The sequence below is a fragment of the Gymnogyps californianus genome, chromosome 15 (assembly GCF_018139145.2).
Source record: "Gymnogyps californianus isolate 813 chromosome 15, ASM1813914v2, whole genome shotgun sequence".
NCBI classification, from domain to species: domain Eukaryota; kingdom Metazoa; phylum Chordata; class Aves; order Accipitriformes; family Cathartidae; genus Gymnogyps; species Gymnogyps californianus.
In genome coordinates, this window is record NC_059485.1 from 9,589,872 (window position 1) to 9,615,043 (window position 25,172).

The window sequence follows — 25,172 nt, forward strand, 5'->3', positions numbered from 1 at the left end:
ACAGCCTTCACTTACAGGTAAGCACTTAGATTTCACAAAAAGACAAACATTAGATGTCATAAACTAAGTATCAGTCATTTTATCAATACCAGCACAGCTTGAACTAAACAGATTCATTCAGCTCAGATACAGCCATGGATCTGTCTTCACTTCTTTTCAGCCAAGACAACACAAACTTGAGTAAATTTCAATCTAAATGTGCATCAACACTGCAAACTACAGTGTGCCTCAGAGATGTCAGACTTAGTTTTAAATGAGTAAACTCAGACACAGAAGCAGTTTAGCCATGGAAATGAAAAGCGATGTGGACTAATTTACCCTGACAGAAAGAAAAGTAAATTAGCCTGCGCCGAACTTGGTGCTGTTACAACTAGACCATTTCTGGTATCTATACTGATGGCCTTTACAATCTGCAGTAGCAGAGTCGGTCATAAAAATTAATTTCTAGACAGAGGAAAAAACAAAGGCTATATTTCAGTGGTGCTGCGATTTCATTCTCATAATTACTTCCTACTTGCCAGATCCTTCAGAAATTTGAACATGACTCCATATACCAACTTTTTCCACCTTGGGAGGGCTGTCTGGGTTGGCATCTCTCTCTTACGTTTGACTGCACTGCCCTTACATGAGGTCTACTGACCATACTTCCCATGTACTCACACACATTGGCATCACTGAGTTCCATGCAGAAGAAAGCAGCTGCAGTCAGCATCACCAAAAAACAGCAGTGCTATTGCCCATGCTCTACATATAGTTTAATAGCCACATGCTTGCTCAACTGAGAGACTCAAGCTCTGTTTCCTTCTCAGCTTTTCCCCACATCTCCATCTTCCCTAACAGAACCTTTCACCATCAACTTATAAACTGTGTGAAGTGGAAGAGCCTTCTACCTCTTCTGATGAAGACACCGCACATGGAGAAACTCAAGTTCACTGGGCCAGAGGGAACAGGGAGCATGACCCTGTATGAAGCCATAAGAGAACTTCCCTCAGAAAGGTGAACAAAACAAAACCTGTTAGGATCCTAGACAAGCAGGGGTGGCTTATTGGCTGAAGTGCTGTCCTTGATTTAAAGCCAGGCTGCCTGCCATTCAGTGAGTATTCAGGTTTTGGTGTGGTCAGTAAAGATTAGAAGTGTTCTCTTTTGGCAACACAGGTGAAACACTGAATTTATTCTCTGCTTTATACCTTTAATTGGCCCATACACTGCCAGAAAATGTTCATAATTGGAAGGACACTATATATATATAAAAGCCAAGGGTAACACTGCTTCTGACTAGCAACAGGAATTCCTAATTAGCAAGAATGAATGGAAGAGAAGAAAAGACAAAAAGGAGGGCTAAAATGCATAACAAAAATACATTGCTACTTGATAAATTTTATAAAGTATAGAAATTGATAAAAATGGAAGGACAAAACTTTAGAGCTGTTTCCATTCTAATTTGTAATCAGCAGGGCAAAGATAATATTTTGAAAGCAGTTTTCAAACTCAATTGTCTATTTAGTCGATTGATCCTAGTTTTGCATTATTAAATTAGAGGAAGAAATGCTTGCCTTTCTCTGATTTATGTGGCTAAATAAAAAGTCACTTGTTCAGAAGAGAACAGAACTACCTTAACAGCTAGACAATGCTACTGATTTGTAATGCACCATTTGAGCTTTCTCCCATTGACCAAGTGGCCAAGCTGGCTCCCTGTTTACAGACCAGGGGACTAATCATGCAAATTCCACTTACGAAAAGGTGTTGTTGAATTTAAAGTGTTAACAGCTACAATGACAAACCCTTGCCAAATGCACGAAAAATAATCACAGCAGTGTTCAAGATAATATACTGCTACTTACATGTTTTAGGATCAGGTGGTTCTGGAAAGGGGGCTGCCTCGGGTATGGGAAGCGACTGTCGGACAACAGTATCAGCTGCAGGGGCTGAATAAAATTGTTCCATACATAATGGCTGCAATACTCCTGCTTCCGAAGACACCTGTTCAAGATAAATGTAACCTATATAAATACTGTAAAATCAGAATCAGACTGTAAAAAAATACAGAAGCCAATTCAACAGGAAAAATTATCAGGTCAGTTAAAAAAAGACGGAATTATAATTTCTAATTCAAATATTAAATTATTTCAGTATTTTCTAAGTACTTTAAAAGAAAGAATTACACTTTTTCAAAGTCTGCATTTTCCAGCACAATAGAAACATCCAAACCTAACAGAAGCTATATGACTGCTTTTAAGAGAATATGGTGAGATATCACAATTTAAAAAATATTTTAGCCATTGTAAGAAATAGTAATTCTTTGAAAATTAAAATTGGCAACATTTTCTGAATAAGTATTTTTCCACTCAGAAGCTTATATATTTGTTTCTGTATTGTTCAGAAGTCCTGACACTCACCTTTTTGTAAAAAAAAGAAACTTTCCTTCTAAATAAAGCACAAACAGACAAATTCAGAGCAGATGCAAATCCAAATCTTAAGTTTCGCCATACAGAAACAATTATGGATACCATGAAAAAAGACAGCCCACAATTTTGCGTATGGTTTTTAGGAGTGCAGAAACTGCTACAGTGAGCCAGAAGAATACTCCTAACAGACACTGAGCAGCACCTGTTATAGAAAGGCAGATAAAATCCTTTTATCCCCGAGAATGCACCACCGTTACAGTTTGCAATGAAAACGTGTTATGAAAACTATGTCATCTAAACAGTTTCACTTTAAAATTCAGTTGGATTTATGAGCTACTGAAAAGCAGGTGGTGGGATCAGGCCACTACACTTATAATACACTGCATGTCAATGACCGCAGACAGACTCCTTTTTAACATATGCAAGATTCAAAAAATGATCCTTTTGGAAATTTAAAAAAAGTGCATCAACATAAAAAGGTATATTATTTTATTTTGATGCTCAAATATATCAATATATTATGCCCAGACTAATTTCCCAAGCAGAGTTCACTACTCAAATTTAATAACAGCCTGTAATGAAGGCAGTTTCATTTGGGGAAACAGGACAGGTCTAAACAGACCAACTGTCACACAATTTAAAATACAACGTCTTAAAATAGTTTTAAAATAACAAAGTAACCTAAATACAGAATAATAAGATAAAACATCTACAAAAATGCCTAATTTAAATGAAAGTTAACTCTGTATGTGATGCCCAAAAGAATTAATTTTGCTGCTCCTAGAACTGCTGGGGCAAAGATTTAAAGCGGTTTGTCTTTCTTAAATTTTTATGTCTGCCAAACAAGTCCTCCTAGACTGAATTTATTTGGCCAAAATTAGACTTCAAACAACTTTGATCAGGTTTAATTCCACTAATTTCAATGGCCACATCTAAGTGACCCATCACATATGTGAAACTGGGGCATAACTCCTTCGCTGCGCTTGCTCCCCTCTCCTGCCTGTTTCAGTCCTCAGTCTGCCTGCAACACCACCCAAAGGAGATCCTTGCACACTTCAGAGTCCTGCCTACGAAGCAGACAGTCGCAGAAAAAAGGCAGCAAGATGTACAAACCAAACACAGCTGGTAATCTAATTTTAGGATAGCGCTACCCAAGTTGCTTTAAATAAAAGCAATGATTTGGAATATTACATTTGTTGATTCACAAAAGTTGTTTGCAAAATGTAATTTTGTTTTCATCTTATCAATGAGTCTGCTCTGCGGGTATCTAATTTTCCCATTTAGTTATTTAAAATCTTTTAAAACCAGCCCTATGCAGATTTTTTACTTGAACTATACTCACAGATCCATGTTCTGATTCAGGAACATCTGGGAATTGAGGCTGTTCTGCTTCATACTCTAAAAGTAAAAAGAAGTACAACATTTATCCAGAAGACTTTAAAAACATATTTATTTTTCTCCTAAACAAACATTACTTTCTAAAAGTACTTATTCTGGTTCGAAACAACAAAAATTAGTATACAACAAATATGTGTTTAACATGAAATCTAATGTTTTAAAACAAATGAGAACTTTAGAGCCTCTTGTCTTGGCTTTAAGTCAAGTTCAAGGTTCTCACTGATAAAAGAACCCTTTATTGGGAAAAAGATTTTTAATTGAAATAGTAATTTAAAATACTTTAATGGAAGTAAAATGCAGATGTTTGCACAGAATTAACCATTGTTTTTAGCAGTATGTAATAGTGGTTTTCAACTTGAATTCCTCTATAAGCAATTAAATCCCCAGGACATTGCTAAGTATTACTGTCTCCACTTTAAAAAAAAAGAACAAAACCCAAAAAGCAAAAGCAGTACATGATCCACATAGATTACTGAGTGAATCAGGCTAAGAAAAATAAAGGAGGAGGAGAATGGACCTGACGTGAAAAAAAACTTACAGATTACACAATACAGAAAATTCTGACAGCCAAACCCAGCAGGTTTACCATTCTACCACTGTAATTAGGAGATTTACTGGCATTGCTACTTCCATGTGTAGTACAGATGCCTCAGCTGAATCATATAAGAATAAGCAACTTTATTCCTACATTAATAACGGCCATTTTAACACAAAATACCTACTTTAAGGCATTATAAAGTACTAAATGAGGAGAACACCATTTGGGCACTGCAAAACTACGGTGCTGGCGTCTCAGCTTCCCAATCGGTCTCGGTGCTCTCAGATTTTAGGAAAAGACCAAGACTTTTGCTATTAGAATCGGACTCTGGTAACAGAAGTTTTGTATTCGTTGAACTTGCATAATAGCAATAATATTGTCACCTCTCTGCTTTCCCGAGGCAATGATCTAACTCCATTACCAGGATAACCCCCAAAGCTGCATCCACACAGGGCACAGATTACTGCGTGGTAAATCAGAGGCCATGACACTACTGCAATAAGCTGGATACTTTTGGCCCTACTGGCAGCAGAAACACACACAACGGTATGTTTCTGTCCGAAGATGATAACAATAAAAAGTAACATAATGCTCATGAGCGGAAACGCTTTTGAACTTGCTCTCAGCGGTGAGAAGGGCAGTTTTTTAGCACTCTTCTGGAGGCAGGTACAGCCAACACCTCCGCAGGGCCGGCTTTGCTCCCCGGTTCCCCAGCACTGATATGGGAACGGGCGCGCCACCGGCGGGGCAGGAGGCCGCCGGCAGCAGCGAGCAGCGGCCCTGAAGAGCCTCCAGTGACCGAGGCGAAGGACGACGCCGGCGGGCCTCTCCCCGCGGGGGTGCAAGCCGGGTCAGGGCCGGGGCCTCCCTCATGGGACCCGCAGCCCGCTCAGGGCCGGGCCGTTCCCCCGGAGGCCGGCAGCCCGGCAGCGGCGGGGGTAGGCGCTCCCACCTGCGCACACCCGCTCCCAGAGGCCCGGCGGCCGCCCGCCCGCCGCCATGCCGCGCCGCGTTGCCGCGGCAACCGCTCCGCCAGTCCCCGCCGCGGGGCGGGGGCGGCCGCGTTCCCCTTCCGGGTCGGCGGGGCGGCGCGGGGCGGCGGGCGCTGCACGTGGGCCGCGGCAGGTAAGCGGCGGCAGGGCGGCCTGAGGAGACGGTCTGCCTCCGGCCGCGGCCTGCCCGGCGGAGGCGCTCCCGGAGCTCCCACCCGGCCGGCCGCTGCTGGCGGGGGAGGGGGGCGGCGGGGCCGAGCCGGGCGGTAACGAGGTGTTGCCGCCGCGCTCCGCTCTTTCCATCTAAGGGGGGGCACAAGTGGAGCGGGATGTGGGGTGACCCCAGGGAAATGGGGTTCAGTCGGCGGGGGTCCGGCTCCTTCCCGGGGCGCAGGGGTTGCCTGTGGGCAGCCCTGGGCCCCTCAGCCCGGCTCCCACGGCGCGCAGGCTGGCAGGAGGAGCGGGCGGCGGCGGTCCCGCGCATCTGCTGGCTTTATTCGAAAGCCCTGACAAGCACGCAGATAACAGATACAGCTGTACTATGGTATACCTAGGGGTTTTTAAAGGGTTTTGACAGGGTACCTTGCAAGAGGCACCTAAAGAAATCCTGTGGATTAGTTATTGATTACAAGATGGGAAACCAAGTAGGAATAAATAGGTTTCTCTGCAAAGGGAGGGAGTGTCAGCAGATGGGTCCCAAAGGCTTCTCTGCTGTAACCTGCTCATAGGCATAAATGTCCCGAGAAAGGAAACGGATAGCAAAGACTAGAAATTGCAAACAGAAGCAAATTCAAGGTAATAACTAACGTGCCTTAACAGGATCTTGTAATGCTAAGTGGGCAATAAAGTGACGTTCAGTGTTAAATAAGTGAAAAGTCATACATACGTGGAAAACCATCTTAACTATACTTTCCAATTTATATATATGTATATGCCTTGTCATTTAGGAAAGATTTTTGGAGGGTAGATATTTCTGTGAAAATGTCATCATTGGAAGCTGCCAAAAAGACAAACAGAAGATTACAAACTAACTAGGACAGCGCTAAAGAACAAGACAAAAAAATCACTCCTTGACCACTCCAGTAGAGTGTATTTTCAGTGCTGCATGCAGTTCTGGTTCCCTCCATCACAGAAAGCAGATTGTGAAACTGGAAAAAGAGTGCCAGGGACAATGAGAGAGATGGAATGGTTTCAGAATAAAGGGAGACCAAATAGACTAGGACTTGTGTCATTTTCTTGAAGCAGTGCACTAACATCTTCATTTCATTTTTTAGAATGATAATAAAGAAAAAGAGAAAAGAAGTTCATGAGGAACCTGTACAGAAAAAGAAAAAGGTGAAAAGTAGTAGGAGCCAGACTATCATTAAAATGGAGAAACATGTTCAAGCTGTCATTAAAACTGAGGATGATGACCAGCTGGAGACAAAAATAAAGGTAAGGAAAAAGGAAAATTTAAAAGAAGATGAATGCTTAGATCAATTAGAACTGAAGAAGAAGAAGAAGAAAAACAAGAAAAAGAAAGTTGGCTCTGAATTACTGAAAGAAGCACATTCAGAAAGCTTTGTGAATGTAGGTCATCTGGATTCAGAACCTCAAGAGGCATCAGAGGAAGAAATTAAAATTCTCAAAAAGAAGAAAAAAAAAGTCCAATGTCATTCCTCCTTATCATTGGAGAATAATCAGAGTAGTGATGTGGAGCTTTCAAATTATCATACAGATGGTACTAAGGAAAATGAATTTGCTTTTAAAAAAAGCAGAAAGAATAGTGCTTTGAATTTGGAATTGGATGGTGAAGTAACTAAGAAAAAAAAGAAGAAAGGCATTTTTTCTTTTTCATTAGAGGACATCCAGGACAGTGAACATAAATGGTCTGAAAAAGTTCGTAAAAAGCCACACAGATACATTTCACAAGAAAAAGCTTTTACAGGCAAAAACCATGGAACAGATATTATCCAGAATGATGGGGAGAGTTATATGAGAAGAAAGAGGAAGAAAAAGAAAGATAGGTCCGACTTCTTTTTACCACTAGCAGATAATCAGGACAACATCTATGGAGTTCCTGATAGCCCCATTGCATTCAGTGACTTCAGAAAAAGGCAAAGAAAGAATTCCCAGGAAATTACATTGACAAATAGAGAGGAAGAGGACACTACTGAGAACTCTGGAAGTATCAGAGAGACCAAGAGGAAGAAGAAGAGAAGCAAAGATGTTTCTTCCTTAACATGTGAAGATAATCAAGACTACAGTCACAGAGTTCCTGATAAGCCTCTCCCAGCACAGCAAGACGTTGAGTCTGAGGAAGAAGAGCTTTCTGGAAAAAAAACGAGGAAGAATATCAAGGATAATAATGAAGTCATCAAGAAGAAAAAGAAAAAGAAGATTCAGAAAGAGGAGGAGGAAACAATATATTCAAAAGTTTCTTTAAACAATGACAGTGCATCTAAAAGCCAAAAAATAACACGACTAGAAAGCAATAAAAAGAACAAAGAGAGTGAAATGAAGCGAGCTGAATGTGTCACAGGGGACGTTGTAGATAGGGTATTATGCAATAGTAATCATATGCTCTGTGACAGAAAAAGGAAAAAAAGAAAAAAAGCGGTACTACAGGACTTTGCTGAAGAACCAGGTTCAAAAGCAAATACAACAAAGAAAAAGATCAAAAGAGAAGACATGGGAAATGAGGCACTGGTAAGTTGAAAGAAGGTATCCTTCCACCCTCCTGCTAAGGAATTTAAAGCTTTTTAGGTAGACAGTTTCCTATTTTGCAGGCTGTTCTGCCTGTTCGGACCCTTAGGTTACATTTCGGTCAATAGGGGCCTCCTCTGGGTTTTGAGAAGCAGGATCAGCTGATCTATTGATTTCAGCACGTCATAGTTACGAAACATGGGAAAGTATTTTTTAATGCCTACTGCTGTAGTCATCTAGTGTTTCAATTGTGAAAATGTAAATATTACAACTAACAGCAAGTATTGGCACAAAAAGAAAACTAGTATGTGCAGTCAAAAATGTTCTTCTATCCCTCCTTCAGCTGCTCTTAGCAAAGTGGCAACACTCCTATAAAATAGGATTTTAATACCACGTCATTTAACCTGAGCAGGTTGGTAACACTGGCAGCATGAGTGCATCTAACTGTGTGCGTTAGACTTCTCCTCAGGCTTTTGCTGCTGTTAATGCTGGAATTGTGTAGTGTTAGAAACAAGGGGGAAATTTAGCCCAAACCTGTTGTCTAACTTGGACAAAACTTTAGAGGAAATCCTAAGAATCCTAAGTGTAAACTAGGCCGAGAGCATTAATGTTTAAATTCTGATAGAAAAATACTGGAGAACAACCTAAACACAAATTCTTAATTAAAAAAATAAATCTATGCAAGAAAATAAATCGATAATAAGAGCTGTGTAAATTATAACTGAAGGTAACTGGAATTGTATCCAGACTGACTGTTAAAGGAAATCCCATCCCAGAGTCTTGCAGTACTGCCATGTCTGAGGTGAAACAAACATGGAGAAGAACTGATGAAAGATTTGAAATACACAGGTTTCTTCTTTGATTTCTTTCAAAAATTAGACTAATAAGATTTGGTTTTATTGCTTTAACTTTTTTAACTTTCTTTTTCTTATCTGATTAGGGTCATATTTTAAAGCTATTTAAGTGCCTAAGGTTAGTACCTACATGCCTAACCTCTTGTTATCATTGGGAATTAAGCTGTGAGATGCTCAGAATTCAATAGGTATCTATCTGTATTTTTAGCTGCTTAAACAACTTTGAAAACAGCTCATTGCAAATCATTAGGAGCTGGTTTTTATTTTCATAGGTAATGGGAAACTGCACTCCAGTTGTTTTTTTATCAAGAACTTTGAATGCTTGGCTTGTTTAAAAGTTAATAAACTTTTAAAAAAAGTTATTATAAAAAAATAACTAGTTTATTCACTAGTTAATAAAGTATCATTGAAGATTTTTGTAAACTAGGGATAGAGCGGGCCATAGCGCTAGTTGCCTCTCCAGCACACTTCATGGTGTGCTTTACTTTGTTATACACTCAAATATGCAGTTTCTTATTGTTCTGTGGAAACCTGGCAGCTTTCTGGTGTCTAGTGCTAATAATTAAATATAGATTTATATAAGCAGGTTCTTCAGCCTTCATGGAGACCCAGATACAGGCTTTTTCCACAAAGGTTTGTGTTGGGAGTATGTATGCTTATCAGTCGTTAGGTGAGCAGATGTTTCAGGCTTTTTACTTAGGTTTCTCCTTTTGACCTTTCAAAGGACAAGGTGGTTTTATTGCTGGAATATATCTTCTAATTAAATTGACATTGCCTTTTTGAGACTGTTAGACATTATTTGGATTTTTGCAGCTGCTCACATTCTGTGGAGGCAAGATAAGCCTAACAATGACAAGTAAACCTGCATGACCAATTACAATGGAAAACATGGCAAATACCTTGCAAACAATTGAGGAGAAGGGTATAGGGTGATGCATGTTTTGTTTCTCTTTCCCATATTCAGCTCTGTCCTTTAATAATAAAAAGTACTTCAGAGAGATTCTCCTGAAGATTGAGAAGTCTGGGTAAATGAGTTCTAGAGAAATGTAGTTCCTGCCAGGCCAAAAGACAGTGCTGTAATAAATGGCTGATAACGTCGGTCTTGCATTTAACTGTGCCATAGTCCTGAAACTAGTCTACAGTGTGTCACTCACACTGCTGCATGCCTTGAAAAATCCTCTGTTGGGCTTGTGCAGCAAGCAAAAGAGTAAGTTTTTAAAGACAATGTGGAGTGATACCCACTTAGTAGCAATGATTTATGTTTTTCCCATTGGATGCCATTACAGTCAACTTGGGCAGAGTGAGGAGTGAGGACTCAGTTTACTTCTTTGAAGTTGTTTGCCTGTAGATAGCATAATCCTACCACGTGTGAATGTGCTCCCCTTCTATGAAGTTGGGGGAAGACTGGCATACCTCCAGAGGGAGTAATTTTTGCCACGCAGTAGCCTTCAAGAGGTCAGTGACATGCTGTGAATTAGCAGGGATGGGAGTGCACCCTTCCTCCTTCTTCGTCTGCCACTTAACCTTCCAGCTAAAAAAAAAAAAAAAGTTGCAGCTGTTTGCGGAATCCTGTCATCACAGTTTTCCTGCTTGTTTTGATAGGTCTATAAAGACAGTACCAGGCTGTTTGGAAGTAAACTGGAGGGGGTGGGTGGGTTGGTTTTGGTTTTTTTCTTTTCATTCAAGAGAATGAGCTCTCCTTATTGCAGACAGTGTTCTTGCATTTTTAATGGTGCATGCACTTGTGTGTGTGTGACATCCATGTATAAAAGGTAGCTTTGGAAAACGAGGTAAATCATTCATGGCTTTAAATAAAACTGTAAACCCTCAAAAAAGTAACAGCAGCTTCTGCTGACAGAAGTATGTTACAAATCTTTTCCTTGTCTTAGTGCTCCCTGGTTATTTCATGCCTGGCTTATTATGTTTGCTGTATCAATAGATCTTCCCTTTGGCCACCTTTTCCAGGCTGGTCTAAAGCTTATGGCTCTAATTTACTACTATCCTGGTGGTAAATTTTATTACTTATTAAACTTATACTTTACTTACTTATCCTGTTACACTGGACGCCCAAAAATCTTATTACAAATTTGGAAAAGAAAGGCTGAGGGCAATGATCTAGAAATGCCAGTCAATGGGAGCAAACGCTGCTGAAGGGCTGCACTTTGTGGAAGAGTTATCAGTGTCTGGCTGCTTGTGGACTCTGCCACTGATTTACCTCTTGCCATCCTGCCCCTCCGTTCCTGCCGTAGCTGCTCTGTCTCTTCACACCAGCTCGCTGCTCCTTGCTCTCAGATGTGGAATGTGCTGTTTGCTGCCATTGCAGGAGACACTTTATGTATATGTCACGCCTCTCCCCGTGCTCTTTCCAGACTGGAAGCTCCTTGGGGACTGTCATCTACTCTGCATTTGTACAAGACGGAGCACAATGCAGCTGCCTCTCGACTGGGTTTTTTTTTTTTGGTTTTTGGGGGTTTTTTGAAGTGGCTAGTGGGATCAACATGCCTCAGGCTTGTCCTGTGCCTTCAGACGGGCCATTATCTTACCACCAATTTTTAATTTTTTTTTTTAACTTTCACTGTTTCTGTCCCTTATTTTAAGTATAAATTTAAACTTTTATGAAACGTTTTACTTTGAAATGACCCTGTCTGCAAACGTTACTGTATGTGCCAGTGATGTTGGCAGGTCCATTTTAACATGTCACCTTAAAGAAATCCCTTATCCTCTTTGTTAAAAAAAGATCTCTTCCTTGGGGAGAAAGTCTCTCCATAGAAATACACAGGTTTAATGGGCATTTCCAGCTTAGATATGACTATGTCTTCTCACCCCAGAATAGTAGTATTGTATTGCTGAGTGTTTTTGCTACTTTTGTGGTCAGAGCTGTGTAAATTCTAATTAACCAGAATGGCTAAAAATACTCATACAAGCTTTTTCCTGTTTTACAGGAATATGTGGATGATGTAACTATTGTGCAGGAAAAAAAAGGAAACTGTGATGAAGTTAACATAGACAAGGTATGCTTTTTCTTAATTGTGTAGGATTTAAAGCAAGTCCGCATTTAACGTATACATAGAATTTGTAACAAAAAACCTGCTTTGTTGCTCATCTATGCCAAGATTTCCCTCAACAGAGCTCTGCTTAAAATGTGCTTTACCTTCCATGGGTTAAGTCCAAAATGTACAGCTCCAGTCAATGTCAGAAGCTTCTAATAAGTAGCTTATTAGGTTAAATACAGGTTTCTTTGCCTCTCATCAATGTTGGCAGTTTCAGTGTAGCTGTTACCTGCAGTTAGAAGATTAAACATATCTGACAGAGCAGAATGTTCATTTGAAATACCACTAGAAAAATCACAGTTCTCGTGTTGAGTGTGTAAAAGGACCACATGCAACTTTTTAATTATCATGGCAAGATTCTGAAGATAACTAATTATTTTATTCTTCCCTTTTCATTGTGAATTAAATTAACTGTCATTTAACACACAGAAGACAGTGTCTTGTGCTGTTTTTTCTGCATGCTAGGTGAGACGGCAGGCTCTGCAAGAAGAAATCGATAGAGAATCTGGCAAAACTAAGGTTTTCAGTCCCAAAGTAGAACGGGTATGTATGAACTTAGACCTTGATCTGATGGAAATACCGTGTCCCAGAGCAAGTTCCTGAAAACAGCACTGCACTTTTTTTTTGTATGTGGCTCAGGTACATGGCTTGGCACAACAGTCTTCCTTCTGACGCTAAATTTAAGGTCATGCTATAGAACAGGTTAGTACAATCCCAAGAGAGTCTGGGAGCTGACCAGTGAAATCCAACAGCAGTTGGCATTGTACAGTGCTCTAATTCCCATCATCAGTCCTCAAAAGCAACATTTTCTCTGGTTCCTCTGGAGAATGAGCCATGACAAATTGCTACAGAAGCATGTTCTGCTTACTGTGAAATATAAATAATTCTAGGCTATGGATATAGCAGTCACCGAATTGTATCTGAATTGTTATCTGGAAGGCTTTGCAGACACTCAGAAATGCGTGCACATGGAAAGGTAAAAGGGATGACAACTGATAACACGTGTGTGATATTTACAGTCGGTTCTCTCCTAACTTCTACATCTTTCCTCCACCTCTTTGAAAGATGATTCTTTATTCTTTGCATCCTACTCAGCCTGCCTCCTGACAGGTTTACTGTAAGGTAGTGGAAACTGTTGCAGTAGTGTTTAGCAGGAGTAATAAGATTCAGCAGGAGAGAAAGCTTTGCTAGTAGTTCAGGATTCTTAGTTGTTTCGCAAGACTGCCAGTATGCCTAGAAAGTTGGAATATACTTCAAACAAATACCAGAAACAACAACTGTAGGTTTTTACATAGTGGGAGGCAGACTGCAATAGCTCTGGAACTGCAACTATCTAATAGTCTCTGAAGTCATCGAGAAAAATGACATCCTTGGCAGAGGATCTCAGTTCTTTGGTGCTGATCTGTCTCTGCTTAGTAGTATGCAGAAGAATAGAAGCTATGAAAACTAATTTATCGGCTTCACAAAGAGTGAGCTGGAAACGCTGCAGCAAAAGCTATGTGTAGTGCCTGCCAGCAATTCACTTAAAAAAAAAATTACAGGGTTTGACAAACCATAATTATTTTTGCATCTGTGCAGATGCCTTCCATTCCAAGGGGAGGACATGTATTTATGTGCATGCGTCTGTGTCACAGACCTGGGCTTATACAGCAACTTGTCTTTGAGCAAGGTAAAAATACTGAAGTATTATGGATAGCTTTCTTTTAATAGCAGGTATTCTGGCCTGTGATAGTGAATGATACTCCAGCCTTGTATTTTTTAAACTTAAAAAACCTGCTACAGCTTGCCTGCAATATTGTGTAGCATGCTGTGTGTCATGTTGGCTGTCTAGTGGAGAATGACTGTTTCATGCAAGCTACAACTGTTCAGTTGGAAGGATTTCAGGCTTACATAAACACACCACTAAATTAACATTTTTTCCTTTGATGTAGCCAGCTCAGTCTATTTAATTAATGATCAAACATTCTTCCATTTAATATCGCCCCCAATTTTAAAGAAAAAATTGGGAGCAGCAGTCCTGCCAAACATAGTTATAAATGACTGCATAGCTCCTAGCTATAGCTCAGGAGTCAAATAAGATCCTTAGATAATAAAGCCTGCTTTTAGGTAAGCCAAAAGTTCATAAACTTTGTAAATCATATGATGTATCCTGGGTTATCCACGAATGGCTGAATTCTGATTTTACTTGGACATTGCCTGTGTTCTCAGAAAGGAGCCAGTATCTGCAGACAAAAGAATCCTGAAGGAGTGAACTAGTTCAAAGAATACAGTGAAAGGCGAATACAGCGAATACAAAGAAAACAGCAAACTGCAAGGGAGGGGAGGCTTTAAGAGTATTGTATTTAGTCCTGTTGGATGAGGGTATGCCCTCAGTTTTTGCACCCTTGCAATATTAGTGGTAATTAGTGGGATGAGAATGCAAATATTACTTAAAGCATATGAGCCTGATGAACAGTCTCCAAAACTAACGTAACAAAACACTGCTGAAAACAAGAGCTACCTAACTAGGCAATAGGAAAATGAAAAGATAACCGCACAAAGTGACAGAGTGAAAGAGAAAAAGGATTGAGTCTGACAATTGTCTTAGAATAAGAGAAATGACTGGGCAACGTCTGGCTCTTTGAGCTAGGTAAACATTATCCAGAGAGCAGAAAAGCCAAGATTCCTAAAGACAGAGGGAAAGGAGATTCTGGAAGTGCATTAAACCCTGTCTCCAGGTTAAATGAACTGAAATGCTAATGAAGATGCACTCATGCAGGGTTATGTCATTCTTTTATCATGTCCTTCAAGAGGTATGACCCATGGAATGACTGCTTCCCAGCTTTGTCAGCCCTGTCAGGTTTTTGTAGCTGGTTCTGTTCTCATGGTCCACAGCCAGAAATTGTCTTCCTTGGTCTTGGTGTTATTTAATGTCAGTGTTAACTTTGTTTTGCTTCACAGGATACAAAGTTCGGCCAGTGGAGTACAGCTGGTTTTCAAAGTTCTGAGGAAGAAATGAAGTTTTTTAGACTGATGGGTGGCTTTAAGAAGGGCTCTGTGCCTATCCAAAATCTCTCAGCAACCACAAACAAACCGAACATGGCTCTGAACAGGGAAGGGCAGGAGAAGTTACAGCAGGCTCTGAAGATGGAGTTCGATAAAGCAATGGACTTGAAGCAACATAGAGGAATTGGTCTTGGATTTCAACCTGCTGCCAATAAAAAAGTATACATAGACAAATATACATCTAGATCTATAAAATTTGAAGATTAAAACTCTGAAGTAATAAAAGGAATGAAAATTCAACAGGCAAATTTCTTTTTACTTCTGACATCTTTTTACTTGAAATAAAATACAAAATGTTTAAGAAATTTGATTTATGAGGCACTTTTAGTACAAGTTTTCAACTGCATACGCCAGATTATGTGGAGCTGGGTCCTCACTTCAGCTAAACAGTAAGTTTTTGGAACCTTTACAATGTTTTGTACAAGGCAAGAGACAGCCTCCTTCAAAGACTGAAGATACATGGGCAATGCCTGCAACAAGTTGAAACTTAAATTTTTTTAAAATGCTGATTTCATAAACTTATTTTTAGCTACATCTTAGTGATTCAAAAAGATTTTAGTGTTCTGTAAAATCTTCACATTTTCACACTCAGTGGTACAAAGTGATGGTGTTTTACTTTGAAGAAACACTGCTCGTATGCCTACAAATTTGATGAGGGGAGACTTTTAACTCGGAAAGTAGTTTCTTAAATATTAGCATCTTCATTATAAGCATTAACATTGAAGCGAATAGTGTTGAACATCGTCTATATTCTAACTATGCTCTGGCAGTTGGATTTTCAAGCAACAGCTGTTATCTGTGGATGGAGGTAGACGCTTTCTGGATAGCAGCACCAAATATATGGTTCTAGACTTCCTAAGTTATAGAAAGCAAGGTAATTTTAATAATGTGCTTATTGGGTTCATGATACATCAATCTGAATGAAATTTCTAACCTTTGGATTTTCAGACAACCTACACTTTCACTGGCTTTTTAATAAGAGAGTAAATATGAGACTACATTTGCATATGTTGTGTTCAGAATTCAAGGGTCCAAAGCAGTCTATCAGTGTCTTGCTTGAATTTACAAAAAGATAGTGAAAAACTGTCATGTATTTTATTACTGGCTGTGCCATTTGTTATGGGAGATAGTGTTGTTAAGTTTTAGCGTAGCTCTGGTGCTTAAGCAGAACAAGGTGAGCATCTCTTACGTCCATGCCTGCTGTAATGTAATAGTGGCCAACTTGCAGGGGAACCTCAGCCCCCCAGAATTAGGTTACTATCTCTACTTACCCAGCTTACTGTTTTTCTGCCGAATTACCTATCCTTTTTGATAAGATCATGGCAACTGAACTACTAAATTTCTTGCTCTTTTAAGGCAACCTCGCTTTCCACAATAGTCTTCTCCAGTGGACCGCTCTACCTGAAAGCAGCTGCCTTCAGCAGAAAATACCCTTAACAGAACAGCAGTTGGTTCCAATGCATTTTGGGCAGCTCCTGAGGGGAAGTGAAAATTATGCAGAGGCTCCAGCTTAAGGGGTTGCCATGAATTCATTCCTCTACCTGGGAAGAGGGATGCTGAACCACTTCCTGCAGGGCCTGAACTTGTCTTTGAGGAAACCATCTCCTTTAAAGTGTCATTTAGAACCACCACTATCTCAGGGTGAGTCTGTTTTGCACCAGTGCTCTCCAAGGTCAGCGGCTGGCTTCAGCTGGCCCTTCTAGGCTTCAGCTGTTGCTTTACGTATATTCAGGTAATGGAGGTTCTGTTTTCTCTTCTGATTTAAGACAAATGCTGAATTCAGGCCCTCAGCTACTTGCCTGGCAAAAAAATGAGTTAAAATAAAGGAACAGGTAGGAAAATGTCAACTAGTGACTTCATTTAGGAGGAGAGGGACAGCATGTACAGGTTTCTGCTGCAGAGCCAGTCTTGGATGGGTAGTGACTGGTCTTGCACTGCCACTGACGAAGATGCTGAAGGTGGTATTAGTCCTAGCCTTCCTTTTGGATAAGGACTCTCTTTCCCATCTAGAATTGCATAATGTATACCAGTGCGTTGCTCGACTATAGCTTTGTGGATGGCCTGGCACCTTGCTGTTGATAATACTGTGCACGTGAAAATGTTGTAGTCTGAAAACAAGACACATACTTGGGGAAAAAACCGTCAGCTTTTTTCAAGCAGACAAACTTGGTCTGGCCTGTGTATTTGCTACATACAGAAGAAAGAGGAGGTCTATAATAAGTAGAGTGCTTTAACTAAAATTAATTTTGCTCAAACATGGAAGTAAGCCAAAAGCAGTTTATTAGAGTGGTTGTGTTGGCTTCTAAGCTAGATGTTTAGAGTTTGCTCCTGATAACTAACCAGAGCTTTCTGCCTGTCGTTGAGCAATTTTTGCACTAATAAAGACAGCAGTAAAACATTTGAAAACATTTCTCATGGCAGCCTTGCATCAATAAAGAAACCAAAGTTATACTGTGCTCAAAAGACAACAGGCAAAAATTGGTGCCTGCATGGGGAAGAGGAATGGTTGGGACATTTGCAAGCCTGCTGTAAGAGTTTCCATTTTACAGAATCTGGAACAACTCCACACTGGGTTTAGAGCAGTACATTTGCCCCCAGAGGGCAATTTCTGCCATACCACAGCTGCTTAGTGTGACCCACTTGGCGGTTTAGAGAGCTCAGAGTTTAATCCCACTTACCCAGTTCGTGGTTTATGTTTCCAAGCCCAACAGGAAGAATCATCTACGTGCTGTTAAGAGTTGTTTTGTGCAGCTGCAGCAAGAAGGAAAGCTAAATTAAAGTGGGACATGATAACATATGCAGTACTATCATTTCATTATCTATGTGTGCTTTATACAGAATTATTTAAGGAAACTGAGTATAATTAAAATAGCTATGTACTAAAGGTTGGAAAGGTTCTGTGTCAAGTTGATACCACTTCATAATTATCTTGTATTCCTGCAATTTTAGTCAGCTTACATATATGGTCTATACCAGGACCAAAGGGTCCTAGTTCAGTTCTTTACAACCTTAACACAAAATACATATTTTAGATGTACCCTGCTTCAGTAACCACTGAGGAGGTGAAAGACATGCATCAAGAATGGTTTAATAATCTGGGTGGTATTTATTATCAGGTTGCTAACTCCTTAAATATATGGTTCTAGCAAAACTGATTACCTGTTTAGCCTTAACAAAGTAAAACATTTTTGTGCAAAAATGTATCTTAATATCCACATAAGGATTTAGCTCATTAAAATACTTACCACTAAGCAAAAGCAGCAATAGATGCAAGGTCTCAACATGGTTCCTTACCGTGGGACAGAAGTGGTGAGAGTGAAATTTTATTAGGTGTAACAGCAGTACATGTAACTAAATTCCACAAGGGTAAAGTGATAAATTTGTATACACAAAGAAACTCCCCTAGAACAAACAGATGAACTGCAAATTGTTTTATTCAGTGATAGTGTACTTTGCAAATGTAGAGTACTTTGCATACATTTCCATTTTCCTTTGCAGACAGCACTTAAAGATTCCTTCCACATTACAAAACACCATTGAACTAAAATGAAAGCATAAACATGTCTGTGAAAATGTATTGTAGAAATTAGAACAGTAACACCTCGGCCATTTTTCTCTTCTGCTGGAACTGACCAAACAAATGTTGGCATCATCCCGAAGCAGAAAGATGACTTAGTAGGATTATTATATTGAAATGCTGCTTTCTACACAGGAGAAAGACTATTCTGCAAGTGGGATGAAATTTGGAGGCTGTGAATTGATCCGTGCAGATGATCTTCTTCCTTTGTTGCTAAAATGACAATAGATTAGATTTCGAAAGGCTTTTGCAATCATAGAGGTTCAAAATACCGTTTACTGAATCTAAATCAGCATTTAAAATAAGAATATAGCGGTAAAACTGGAAACAGAAATTCAGGTTAAATTATTGCACTCAGAACTGTTTTACCTTTACCTGTGTCCACATAAATCTGTCACACTAAGTAAAATAAAAATACACTGAACTCCTCCATTCAAAATCTAGATCAGTGATTTTTGGCCTTGGCTGCATGCTCTCTTGTACAGATGACTCCTTGGAAAAGAGGCATTCTTCAGGTCCTGGACTGCAGAGGAAGCCGAAGGGCCAAGTCTGTGAAGTGACTCATTTCAGGTTGTTTGCTTCGCCTCTTGATGTATTCTAGCGTTTTCACCTGGGTATGAAAAGAAAGATACTTTGAGATTTTTAGTGTCTTTGTCTTTTCTCATTTCATAGGCCATCATTTAATCTATGTGAAGGTGTTTTAATAGACACTCTTATGATTTTCCCTAAATTTCACTGGCTACATGAGCACTTGCATTTCTTACTCCAGAGCTTGTTACCATGTATATCTTAAAGGCTCTAGAATGCCCACTTTCCAAGCTTACACCATTCAGTTCCTCCACTAAATAAAAATGCTGTATTTCTCTTAAAGATAGTTTTCTGTACTGAAAAAAAGTTATAGCACCCAACATTTCCAGGTTCCTTAATGTGTGAAATACATTTAAAAGTGCTAGAAAGATAAAGACCCCTTGAAATAAGAGAAGCTGCTTATTCATTAAGCATTTAAAAAAATAAGGTGGGTTTTTTTTAAGCTCATTTAATTTTTAATTTTTTTTTTTAAGAGAGCAACTTGTAAAGAGATTAGGTTTATTCAGATCAAGAAAATCTTACCTTTTCCCAAATGAGGAGCTGAAAAAGATCTTAAGAACTAAAATTTCTCTGCATTATCCATTTTCCTTACCATAGTCTTGGTGTCAGCAAAGCCATGTTTCTGAGCAAGATTCCAGAGATTGACTGAAAGCTGGTTTAGTTTGTTGTTTCGTAGATCCCCATGAGCTAGAATAGTGTTAAAGAAATAGAGTGCCAACTGGCTCTGTCGCTTTAGGGTCTATAATGAAAAAAAAATTCCATATAGTCATCCCAACATATCCAGCATAACCTCACTGGGTTCTCTGAACTCTCAGAAGTGCAAGGGGCAGATACTAATTTTGTAATACAAAGCAATAATTACAGACAGAAGAACATGGGCATAGTTTTCATGTTCCATTCAAAATACAAGTAGTGATAGTCATGAAACAACCTAAGTTGCTGTAAATAAAATAATTACACAAGACTCCTACATCTCATACCACTGGCACAGCACAGTATGTAGCTCTGACACATTTTTAACTCAAGACTCCCTACAGTTGCAGAGAAATCACCCTTGCAGACCAACCAACCTTGCACTTAGATCACCATAGCTATATGTTTTTTAGGGAGACCGCTATGATCAATCTAGATTAATGCAACTTCAGGCTTTTTCCAGCAGTCTATTCTACTTTTATTTATTTAACCAAAGATGTTTTTTCCGTGCTATTCTTTCACAGAAACTTTGGTGATACCAACATATTTGCACCATATTTGCAGATACTTTCCCTGAAATTGCTGAGGAGGGACCTTGAGGAGGACCCCTACTTCATGGTAATCTACCATGGAGGAGCACCATGCCCTTCAGCCTCTGTGGAGGAGTTCTGGGGCACGGACAATCCTGCACTACGCTTACAGGGTGCTACCACCCTGATTTGGGGTGAGTGGAAAACAGAAGTAATTAAAATACTACTGCAGATTCTGCCTATTCCTACAGAATAAGTTTTAAAAGGCTAAAAGGATGAATTATTATTGGATGCATCTGAGTTGTAATATTTGTTTATACTGCTTTGCTGCAGCTGTTCTTTGTTTTTTGCTCAAGAAAGACCACTGACAAAAGCATAGCTCCATCTTATACAGAAACCACAGCAGCAGATTAGTAGTTAAAACTATCAGCTGAGCACCTCGATTAATGAACTTAATACTTCAGCCCTCTCAGTTCATGCTAGGGTAGCTAATATATAGCGTTCAGATACGAAGTTACAGGAAGAATGAGGCAGAGATTGGGTAAGAGGAGTGCAGTGATCTCTGACTTGTGTGCTCCTGACATGATACCAATGCAGCTATGCAGCCTCTGCCCTTTCCCTAAGGGACTGAAAGTAAATTGATTTCCCTTCTCACTGCCAGCAGAAGAGAGGTCAGATGCTATTAATCAAAGAAATGGCACACACTGAACGATCAGTCCTTCAGATAAATATGGAAAAGGAGAAAGCCATGCCATTAAAGAATTGGCTAACTAGAAAAGGGGACGTAGCATGCCCCAAACTAGAAGCATCAGACTGCTACTGTATGTATGTGACATGCGGTAGATTTGTCCAGGCAGAGAATATCTGACATCTCAGAAGCTCTGCACCCACACACACATGCATGCACATGCAATGCCCAGAGCTGCTCAAGGACCCAGGAGAAGTTCCCTAAGCACTCAATTAATTACATGAAACTACCAAGAAGACAGCTCTTCCTGTAAGTTATCTACATTAGCAATTTCCATCACAATAGCTCCAAAACCTGCTTATAGGCTAAAACTACAACCATCATTTGGGAGCGTTGAACTGTACTCCCTACCAGATAGGGAAATACAATTGATCAGTCTAGTCCAGTAGTAGTAACACAAAGAGCAGAAATAAAACTCAAAAAGACAATAAAGGGTGAAGTAGTTATGCTTAAATGCTTAAATATTACTGTAGTATTTCTCTTGTAGGACTAACATCCTTCAGGGAAAAAGAGATACAGGGTACAGCCAGCTAGTCCATGTTTTGCCACATTATTCACAAGGCATCCTGACACATCACCATGTATCCTGAATTAACAAAATAACCTATATTACCTATAGGGTTTTTTTTCCCATTGACCATCTAATGCCTGTGTGTCTTCTGCTGAATACGAACTTCAAAGAGGTTCCTGGGAATTGCTTGGAGGTTTCCTCACAAGAAGTGGGACAGTTAAATTATTGGGCAGAATGCAAAAGCAGCAGTACTCCACTCTGAGTATCAACTAGCGAGGTTTTCCAGGCAGTATCAATGCAAATACAAAATCCATTCTTTAAAATAAGGATGACATTTTGACTAATTTGAAACATATGTACTTCAAAAAGGATCATACTTCAAAAAGGATCTAGAAACACATTAAAAAGCTGGAAGAATGAGATGCACACTAACTCTCATTGTATTGGGATAGGTAGAACAGACAGGATTTTGGGATCTAGTCATCAGTTACACAATGTGAAGTAAAGAGAGAAGCAGGCTCAGGTATGCAGTAAATCCCACCACGTCTGAAAACGAACAAGAGTCGTCAGACAAGGCTTCACATGATGACGAACAGGAATGTTTGTGTAACATGGCACCAACCTCCAACCCGAGGGAGATATCTATGCCAGCAGGCTGCCAAGCCTGCTGCCAAGCCTGCTGACATAACTGAGATTGAATTGTGGGTGGCACTCCAACTCACAGCACGTATTCACAGGCAGCAAGGAGAAAGCAACAGCTCAGCTGTTTGGCAACCACATACATCATGGGACTAGCAATTCCCACACCAAAAAGAATTGCCAGCCTTCTAGGCAGTGCATTTTCCATAATCTTTGGAATAAAGCTGATGACAATGAAACAAAGAACAAACTACATCATCCCAGAATGTGACTCCCTTGTGTCCTAGCCCCTCCACCAAAGTGCAGAGCAATGTCCAAATTTCATATAGCATAACAGAAAAAAACAGGATCTTTCACACAATGGACCATGTAATGTATTTCACAAAATTCTGGCTAGCAATTCAAATATTCATTCCTCTCTTTCAGTGACTTCTGCCAGACATCTATGTCAATAAGGATACCTTGAGCCTTCTGTTAGAAAAGCATTTGTGCATTTAGATATGTTGCTCCTCTGAAGGTGCATCTAGCCTGCTGCTGCTCCCATGTACAGCTTTAAAATAACTGGCTCTGATACTTGCTAACAGTCCATCTGTGGCAGCACAGAGCTCAGCATGGCCTGTAAGGCTCCTCCAAGGTACTAAATATATCGGTCTCGGCCGAGTCTCCATGCTGATAGAGCATCTGTTTGCTAGTATTACCTGAACTATCTAGCCCAAAATTAATTCCAGTACTACTGTGATGCTTGCTGGTGATTACATCCTTGTGATCCAAATCTAGATATTCCTAAAGAAAGCCATGACAGGCAGCTTTGCCTTTCTGTAAAAGCTCTCACGTGAAGCCCTTTGGGAACATTTAACATCTGTTAGTTCACTGGGAAAGATCACGAGCTGCATGGGGCAGACCAGGTGCTCAACTCTCATTACACAACTGTCCTAACGTGGGATAAATGAAGCACCTAGCACCAATGGCAGCTGATACAAGTTCATTTATAATAAAAGGAAATAATGATTTGAGAAAACACCAAGAACCAAGCTGCAGCAGGGAGCTCATATACCACACAAGAGGATGCGTATCCCCTATTTCACCACTCGTCTAGCACACTGAGGTGGTCAGAAGAGAAAGTGCTTTCTTTTGGATACAATCCTTGAAAGAGTAGTCCAGAACCTCCCTCTAGAGTACTCAAGAGTCTCAGTGACAGCTTCGGCTGGCTCAGGGTGCAGTAACACACCTCTAGTTAAGGCAGGCTGAAACATTTTACTCCTAGCTCTATACTAGCACCATGGTAGGTTCATCTCTATTTCAAAGTCCTTAATGTATTTTTAAAGCTTTCCACAGTCATAGTGCTGCTGCTCACATCAGTTTGATTTCCCTCTAAAATTAGTCCAACAAAGATGTGCTCCATGTGGAACTTGTGGTTCATGGAGGACCAGACCATACTTTCCAAAGCCATACTCAGTAATCCTGCTGTAGGCCATTAGCAGAATCCCGATTTATTTATTTTGGTTTCCACCATTTACCAAGTATCTTACAAACATGCAGAAACAATGTTCCCAATTAAACTATTTCTAGTCTTTAAACTCCACCAGCATGCCAGAGACAATGGTGTAATAAAAGTATTAATCTGGGAGTTAGGACTCTCCAACTCTGAGACAAAGAAGTGGAGCTGATACGCGCTAACCAGCCACAGTTCCTCACTGCAATGCACTCATCCTCTTGCTGAGCCATCAGCAGGCAAGCTGCAAGCCTGCCAAAACAGGCACCTCCACCACCTGCAGTGTCTTCTGGAAACTGCAGCAGGTAAATTCTCTTGCCTCCATCCTCCCAAAGAGGAACATAATGTTTAACCACCTTTAGAAAATCTTGGCCAAGGACACAAAATTCTTCAGGTTGAGCAACGTCTTCTCAACTTAAAACATACCCACACACAGAGAACTATGTCCAACTCTGCTTCTAGTTCAGATTCAAACACATGTGAAATCAACTGAAGTTTTTATAAGTTTATATAAAATTAAAAGTCAGATGTGTTGAAAGGAGAAGCTTCAAGACCATACCCAGGAATTACTTTCTACTGCTCCATTTTTGATACTGACTATAAAAAGTCCAGTATCTATCATATGGTACATGGGAATACTGCCATCCTAACATGGCACTGCCAGGGACACAGCAACATGCTTCTAACTTTTTGGATCACAAGTCGTGTTTCAACAAAACATACTCCATCTGGACATTTATCACTGAGTAGCAAGAGGCAAGGTATTTACATTTCTAAGAAACCTGGAGCATAAGATTAGTCTTCCACCCACACAAAGGCAGAGAGGATTCACTGATACATGCTCTCATGACCAGAAACAGCTTGAACTTTACAGAACTGTCCAGAACTGGAAATTTCCATTCCAACACTGTCACATAAATGAAGCATTCTCTAATATTGCAAAAAGACCACACTGTGTTAACATAAGATGCGTTGTTCTCTTCCAAATTGCCATTTTGGTGAAAGCATTTTATTGTGAGAAAAATTTATTTTCCTTTATAGCTTTTAAAGGAAATGAACCAATAAAACCGCAGAATCATCAGAGGCTTCTTCATTTAAATGAGCAGCCAAGAAGATGAATAATAAAAGGTCACCAACACTGAACAATCCAAATACTACAGTGATTTTATGATCGGTTCTACTTCAGCACAAATGGAGGTCTCTGACAATATTCTCGTTGCCTCTATTTCCTCAGCAACAACAGCTTCCTCAAAAAACTGTTCATTCTTACAAAACAATTTTATCTAAATCTCTCAAGGACTTCTACTCAACAAAGCAAAATAACTGCTCCCCCTTTGTAAACAAGGATGGACAGAGGAGTAAATCCAAGGCCACAGAGGCAAAGGCAGGGCAAGGACCTATATCCATGCTGCTTAGCTTTAAATCCA

General features: G+C 40.0%; 3 protein-coding genes across 7 annotated transcripts in view; 1 reads left to right on the top strand and 2 right to left on the bottom strand.

Annotated features, from left to right (window-relative positions):
* Positions 1-5,342, bottom strand: part of IQCK (IQ motif containing K) — a 42,503-nt gene extending 37,161 nt beyond the window's left edge. Inside the window, exons 1-3 of the mRNA XM_050906295.1 lie at positions 5,294-5,342; positions 3,748-3,803; positions 1,842-1,980 (exon numbers count right to left, since the gene is read on the bottom strand). Coding sequence (XP_050762252.1) covers positions 1,842-1,980; positions 3,748-3,803; positions 5,294-5,342 — 244 coding nt within the window. The remainder of the gene's footprint in view (positions 1-1,841; positions 1,981-3,747; positions 3,804-5,293) is intronic.
* A 98-nt stretch (positions 5,343-5,440) lies between these two features.
* On the top strand, positions 5,441-15,479 carry KNOP1 (lysine rich nucleolar protein 1). Its single transcript, XM_050905699.1, has 5 exons — positions 5,441-5,466; positions 6,608-8,021; positions 11,815-11,883; positions 12,388-12,465; positions 14,863-15,479. The coding sequence occupies exons 2-5, from the start codon at positions 6,609-6,611 to the stop codon at positions 15,172-15,174; spliced, it is 1,872 nt and encodes a 623-aa protein (XP_050761656.1). The 5' UTR covers positions 5,441-5,466; position 6,608; the 3' UTR covers positions 15,175-15,479.
* A 2,904-nt stretch (positions 15,480-18,383) lies between these two features.
* VPS35L (VPS35 endosomal protein sorting factor like) overlaps positions 18,384-25,172 on the bottom strand; it is a 57,674-nt gene continuing 50,885 nt past the window's right edge. For all 5 annotated transcript variants that reach the window (XM_050905698.1, XM_050905697.1, XM_050905696.1 and 2 more), the window contains 2 exons: positions 19,725-19,871; positions 18,384-19,154 (listed from right to left, as the gene is read on the bottom strand). In XM_050905698.1, coding sequence (XP_050761655.1) covers positions 19,056-19,154; positions 19,725-19,871 — 246 coding nt within the window. In that variant the 3' untranslated portion in view covers positions 18,384-19,055. The remainder of the gene's footprint in view (positions 19,155-19,724; positions 19,872-25,172) is intronic.

Excerpts from the sequence above, each read along its gene's own strand:
- KNOP1 (XM_050905699.1), top strand. The coding sequence starts at position 6,609 with ATGATAATAAAGAAAAAGAGAAAAGAAGTTCATGAGGAACCTGTACAG. Across the intron at positions 11,884-12,387 it reads ATGAAGTTAACATAGACAAG|GTGAGACGGCAGGCTCTGCA; the intron begins GTATGCTTTTTC and ends TCTGCATGCTAG. Across the intron at positions 12,466-14,862 it reads TCAGTCCCAAAGTAGAACGG|GATACAAAGTTCGGCCAGTG; the intron begins GTATGTATGAAC and ends TTTGCTTCACAG.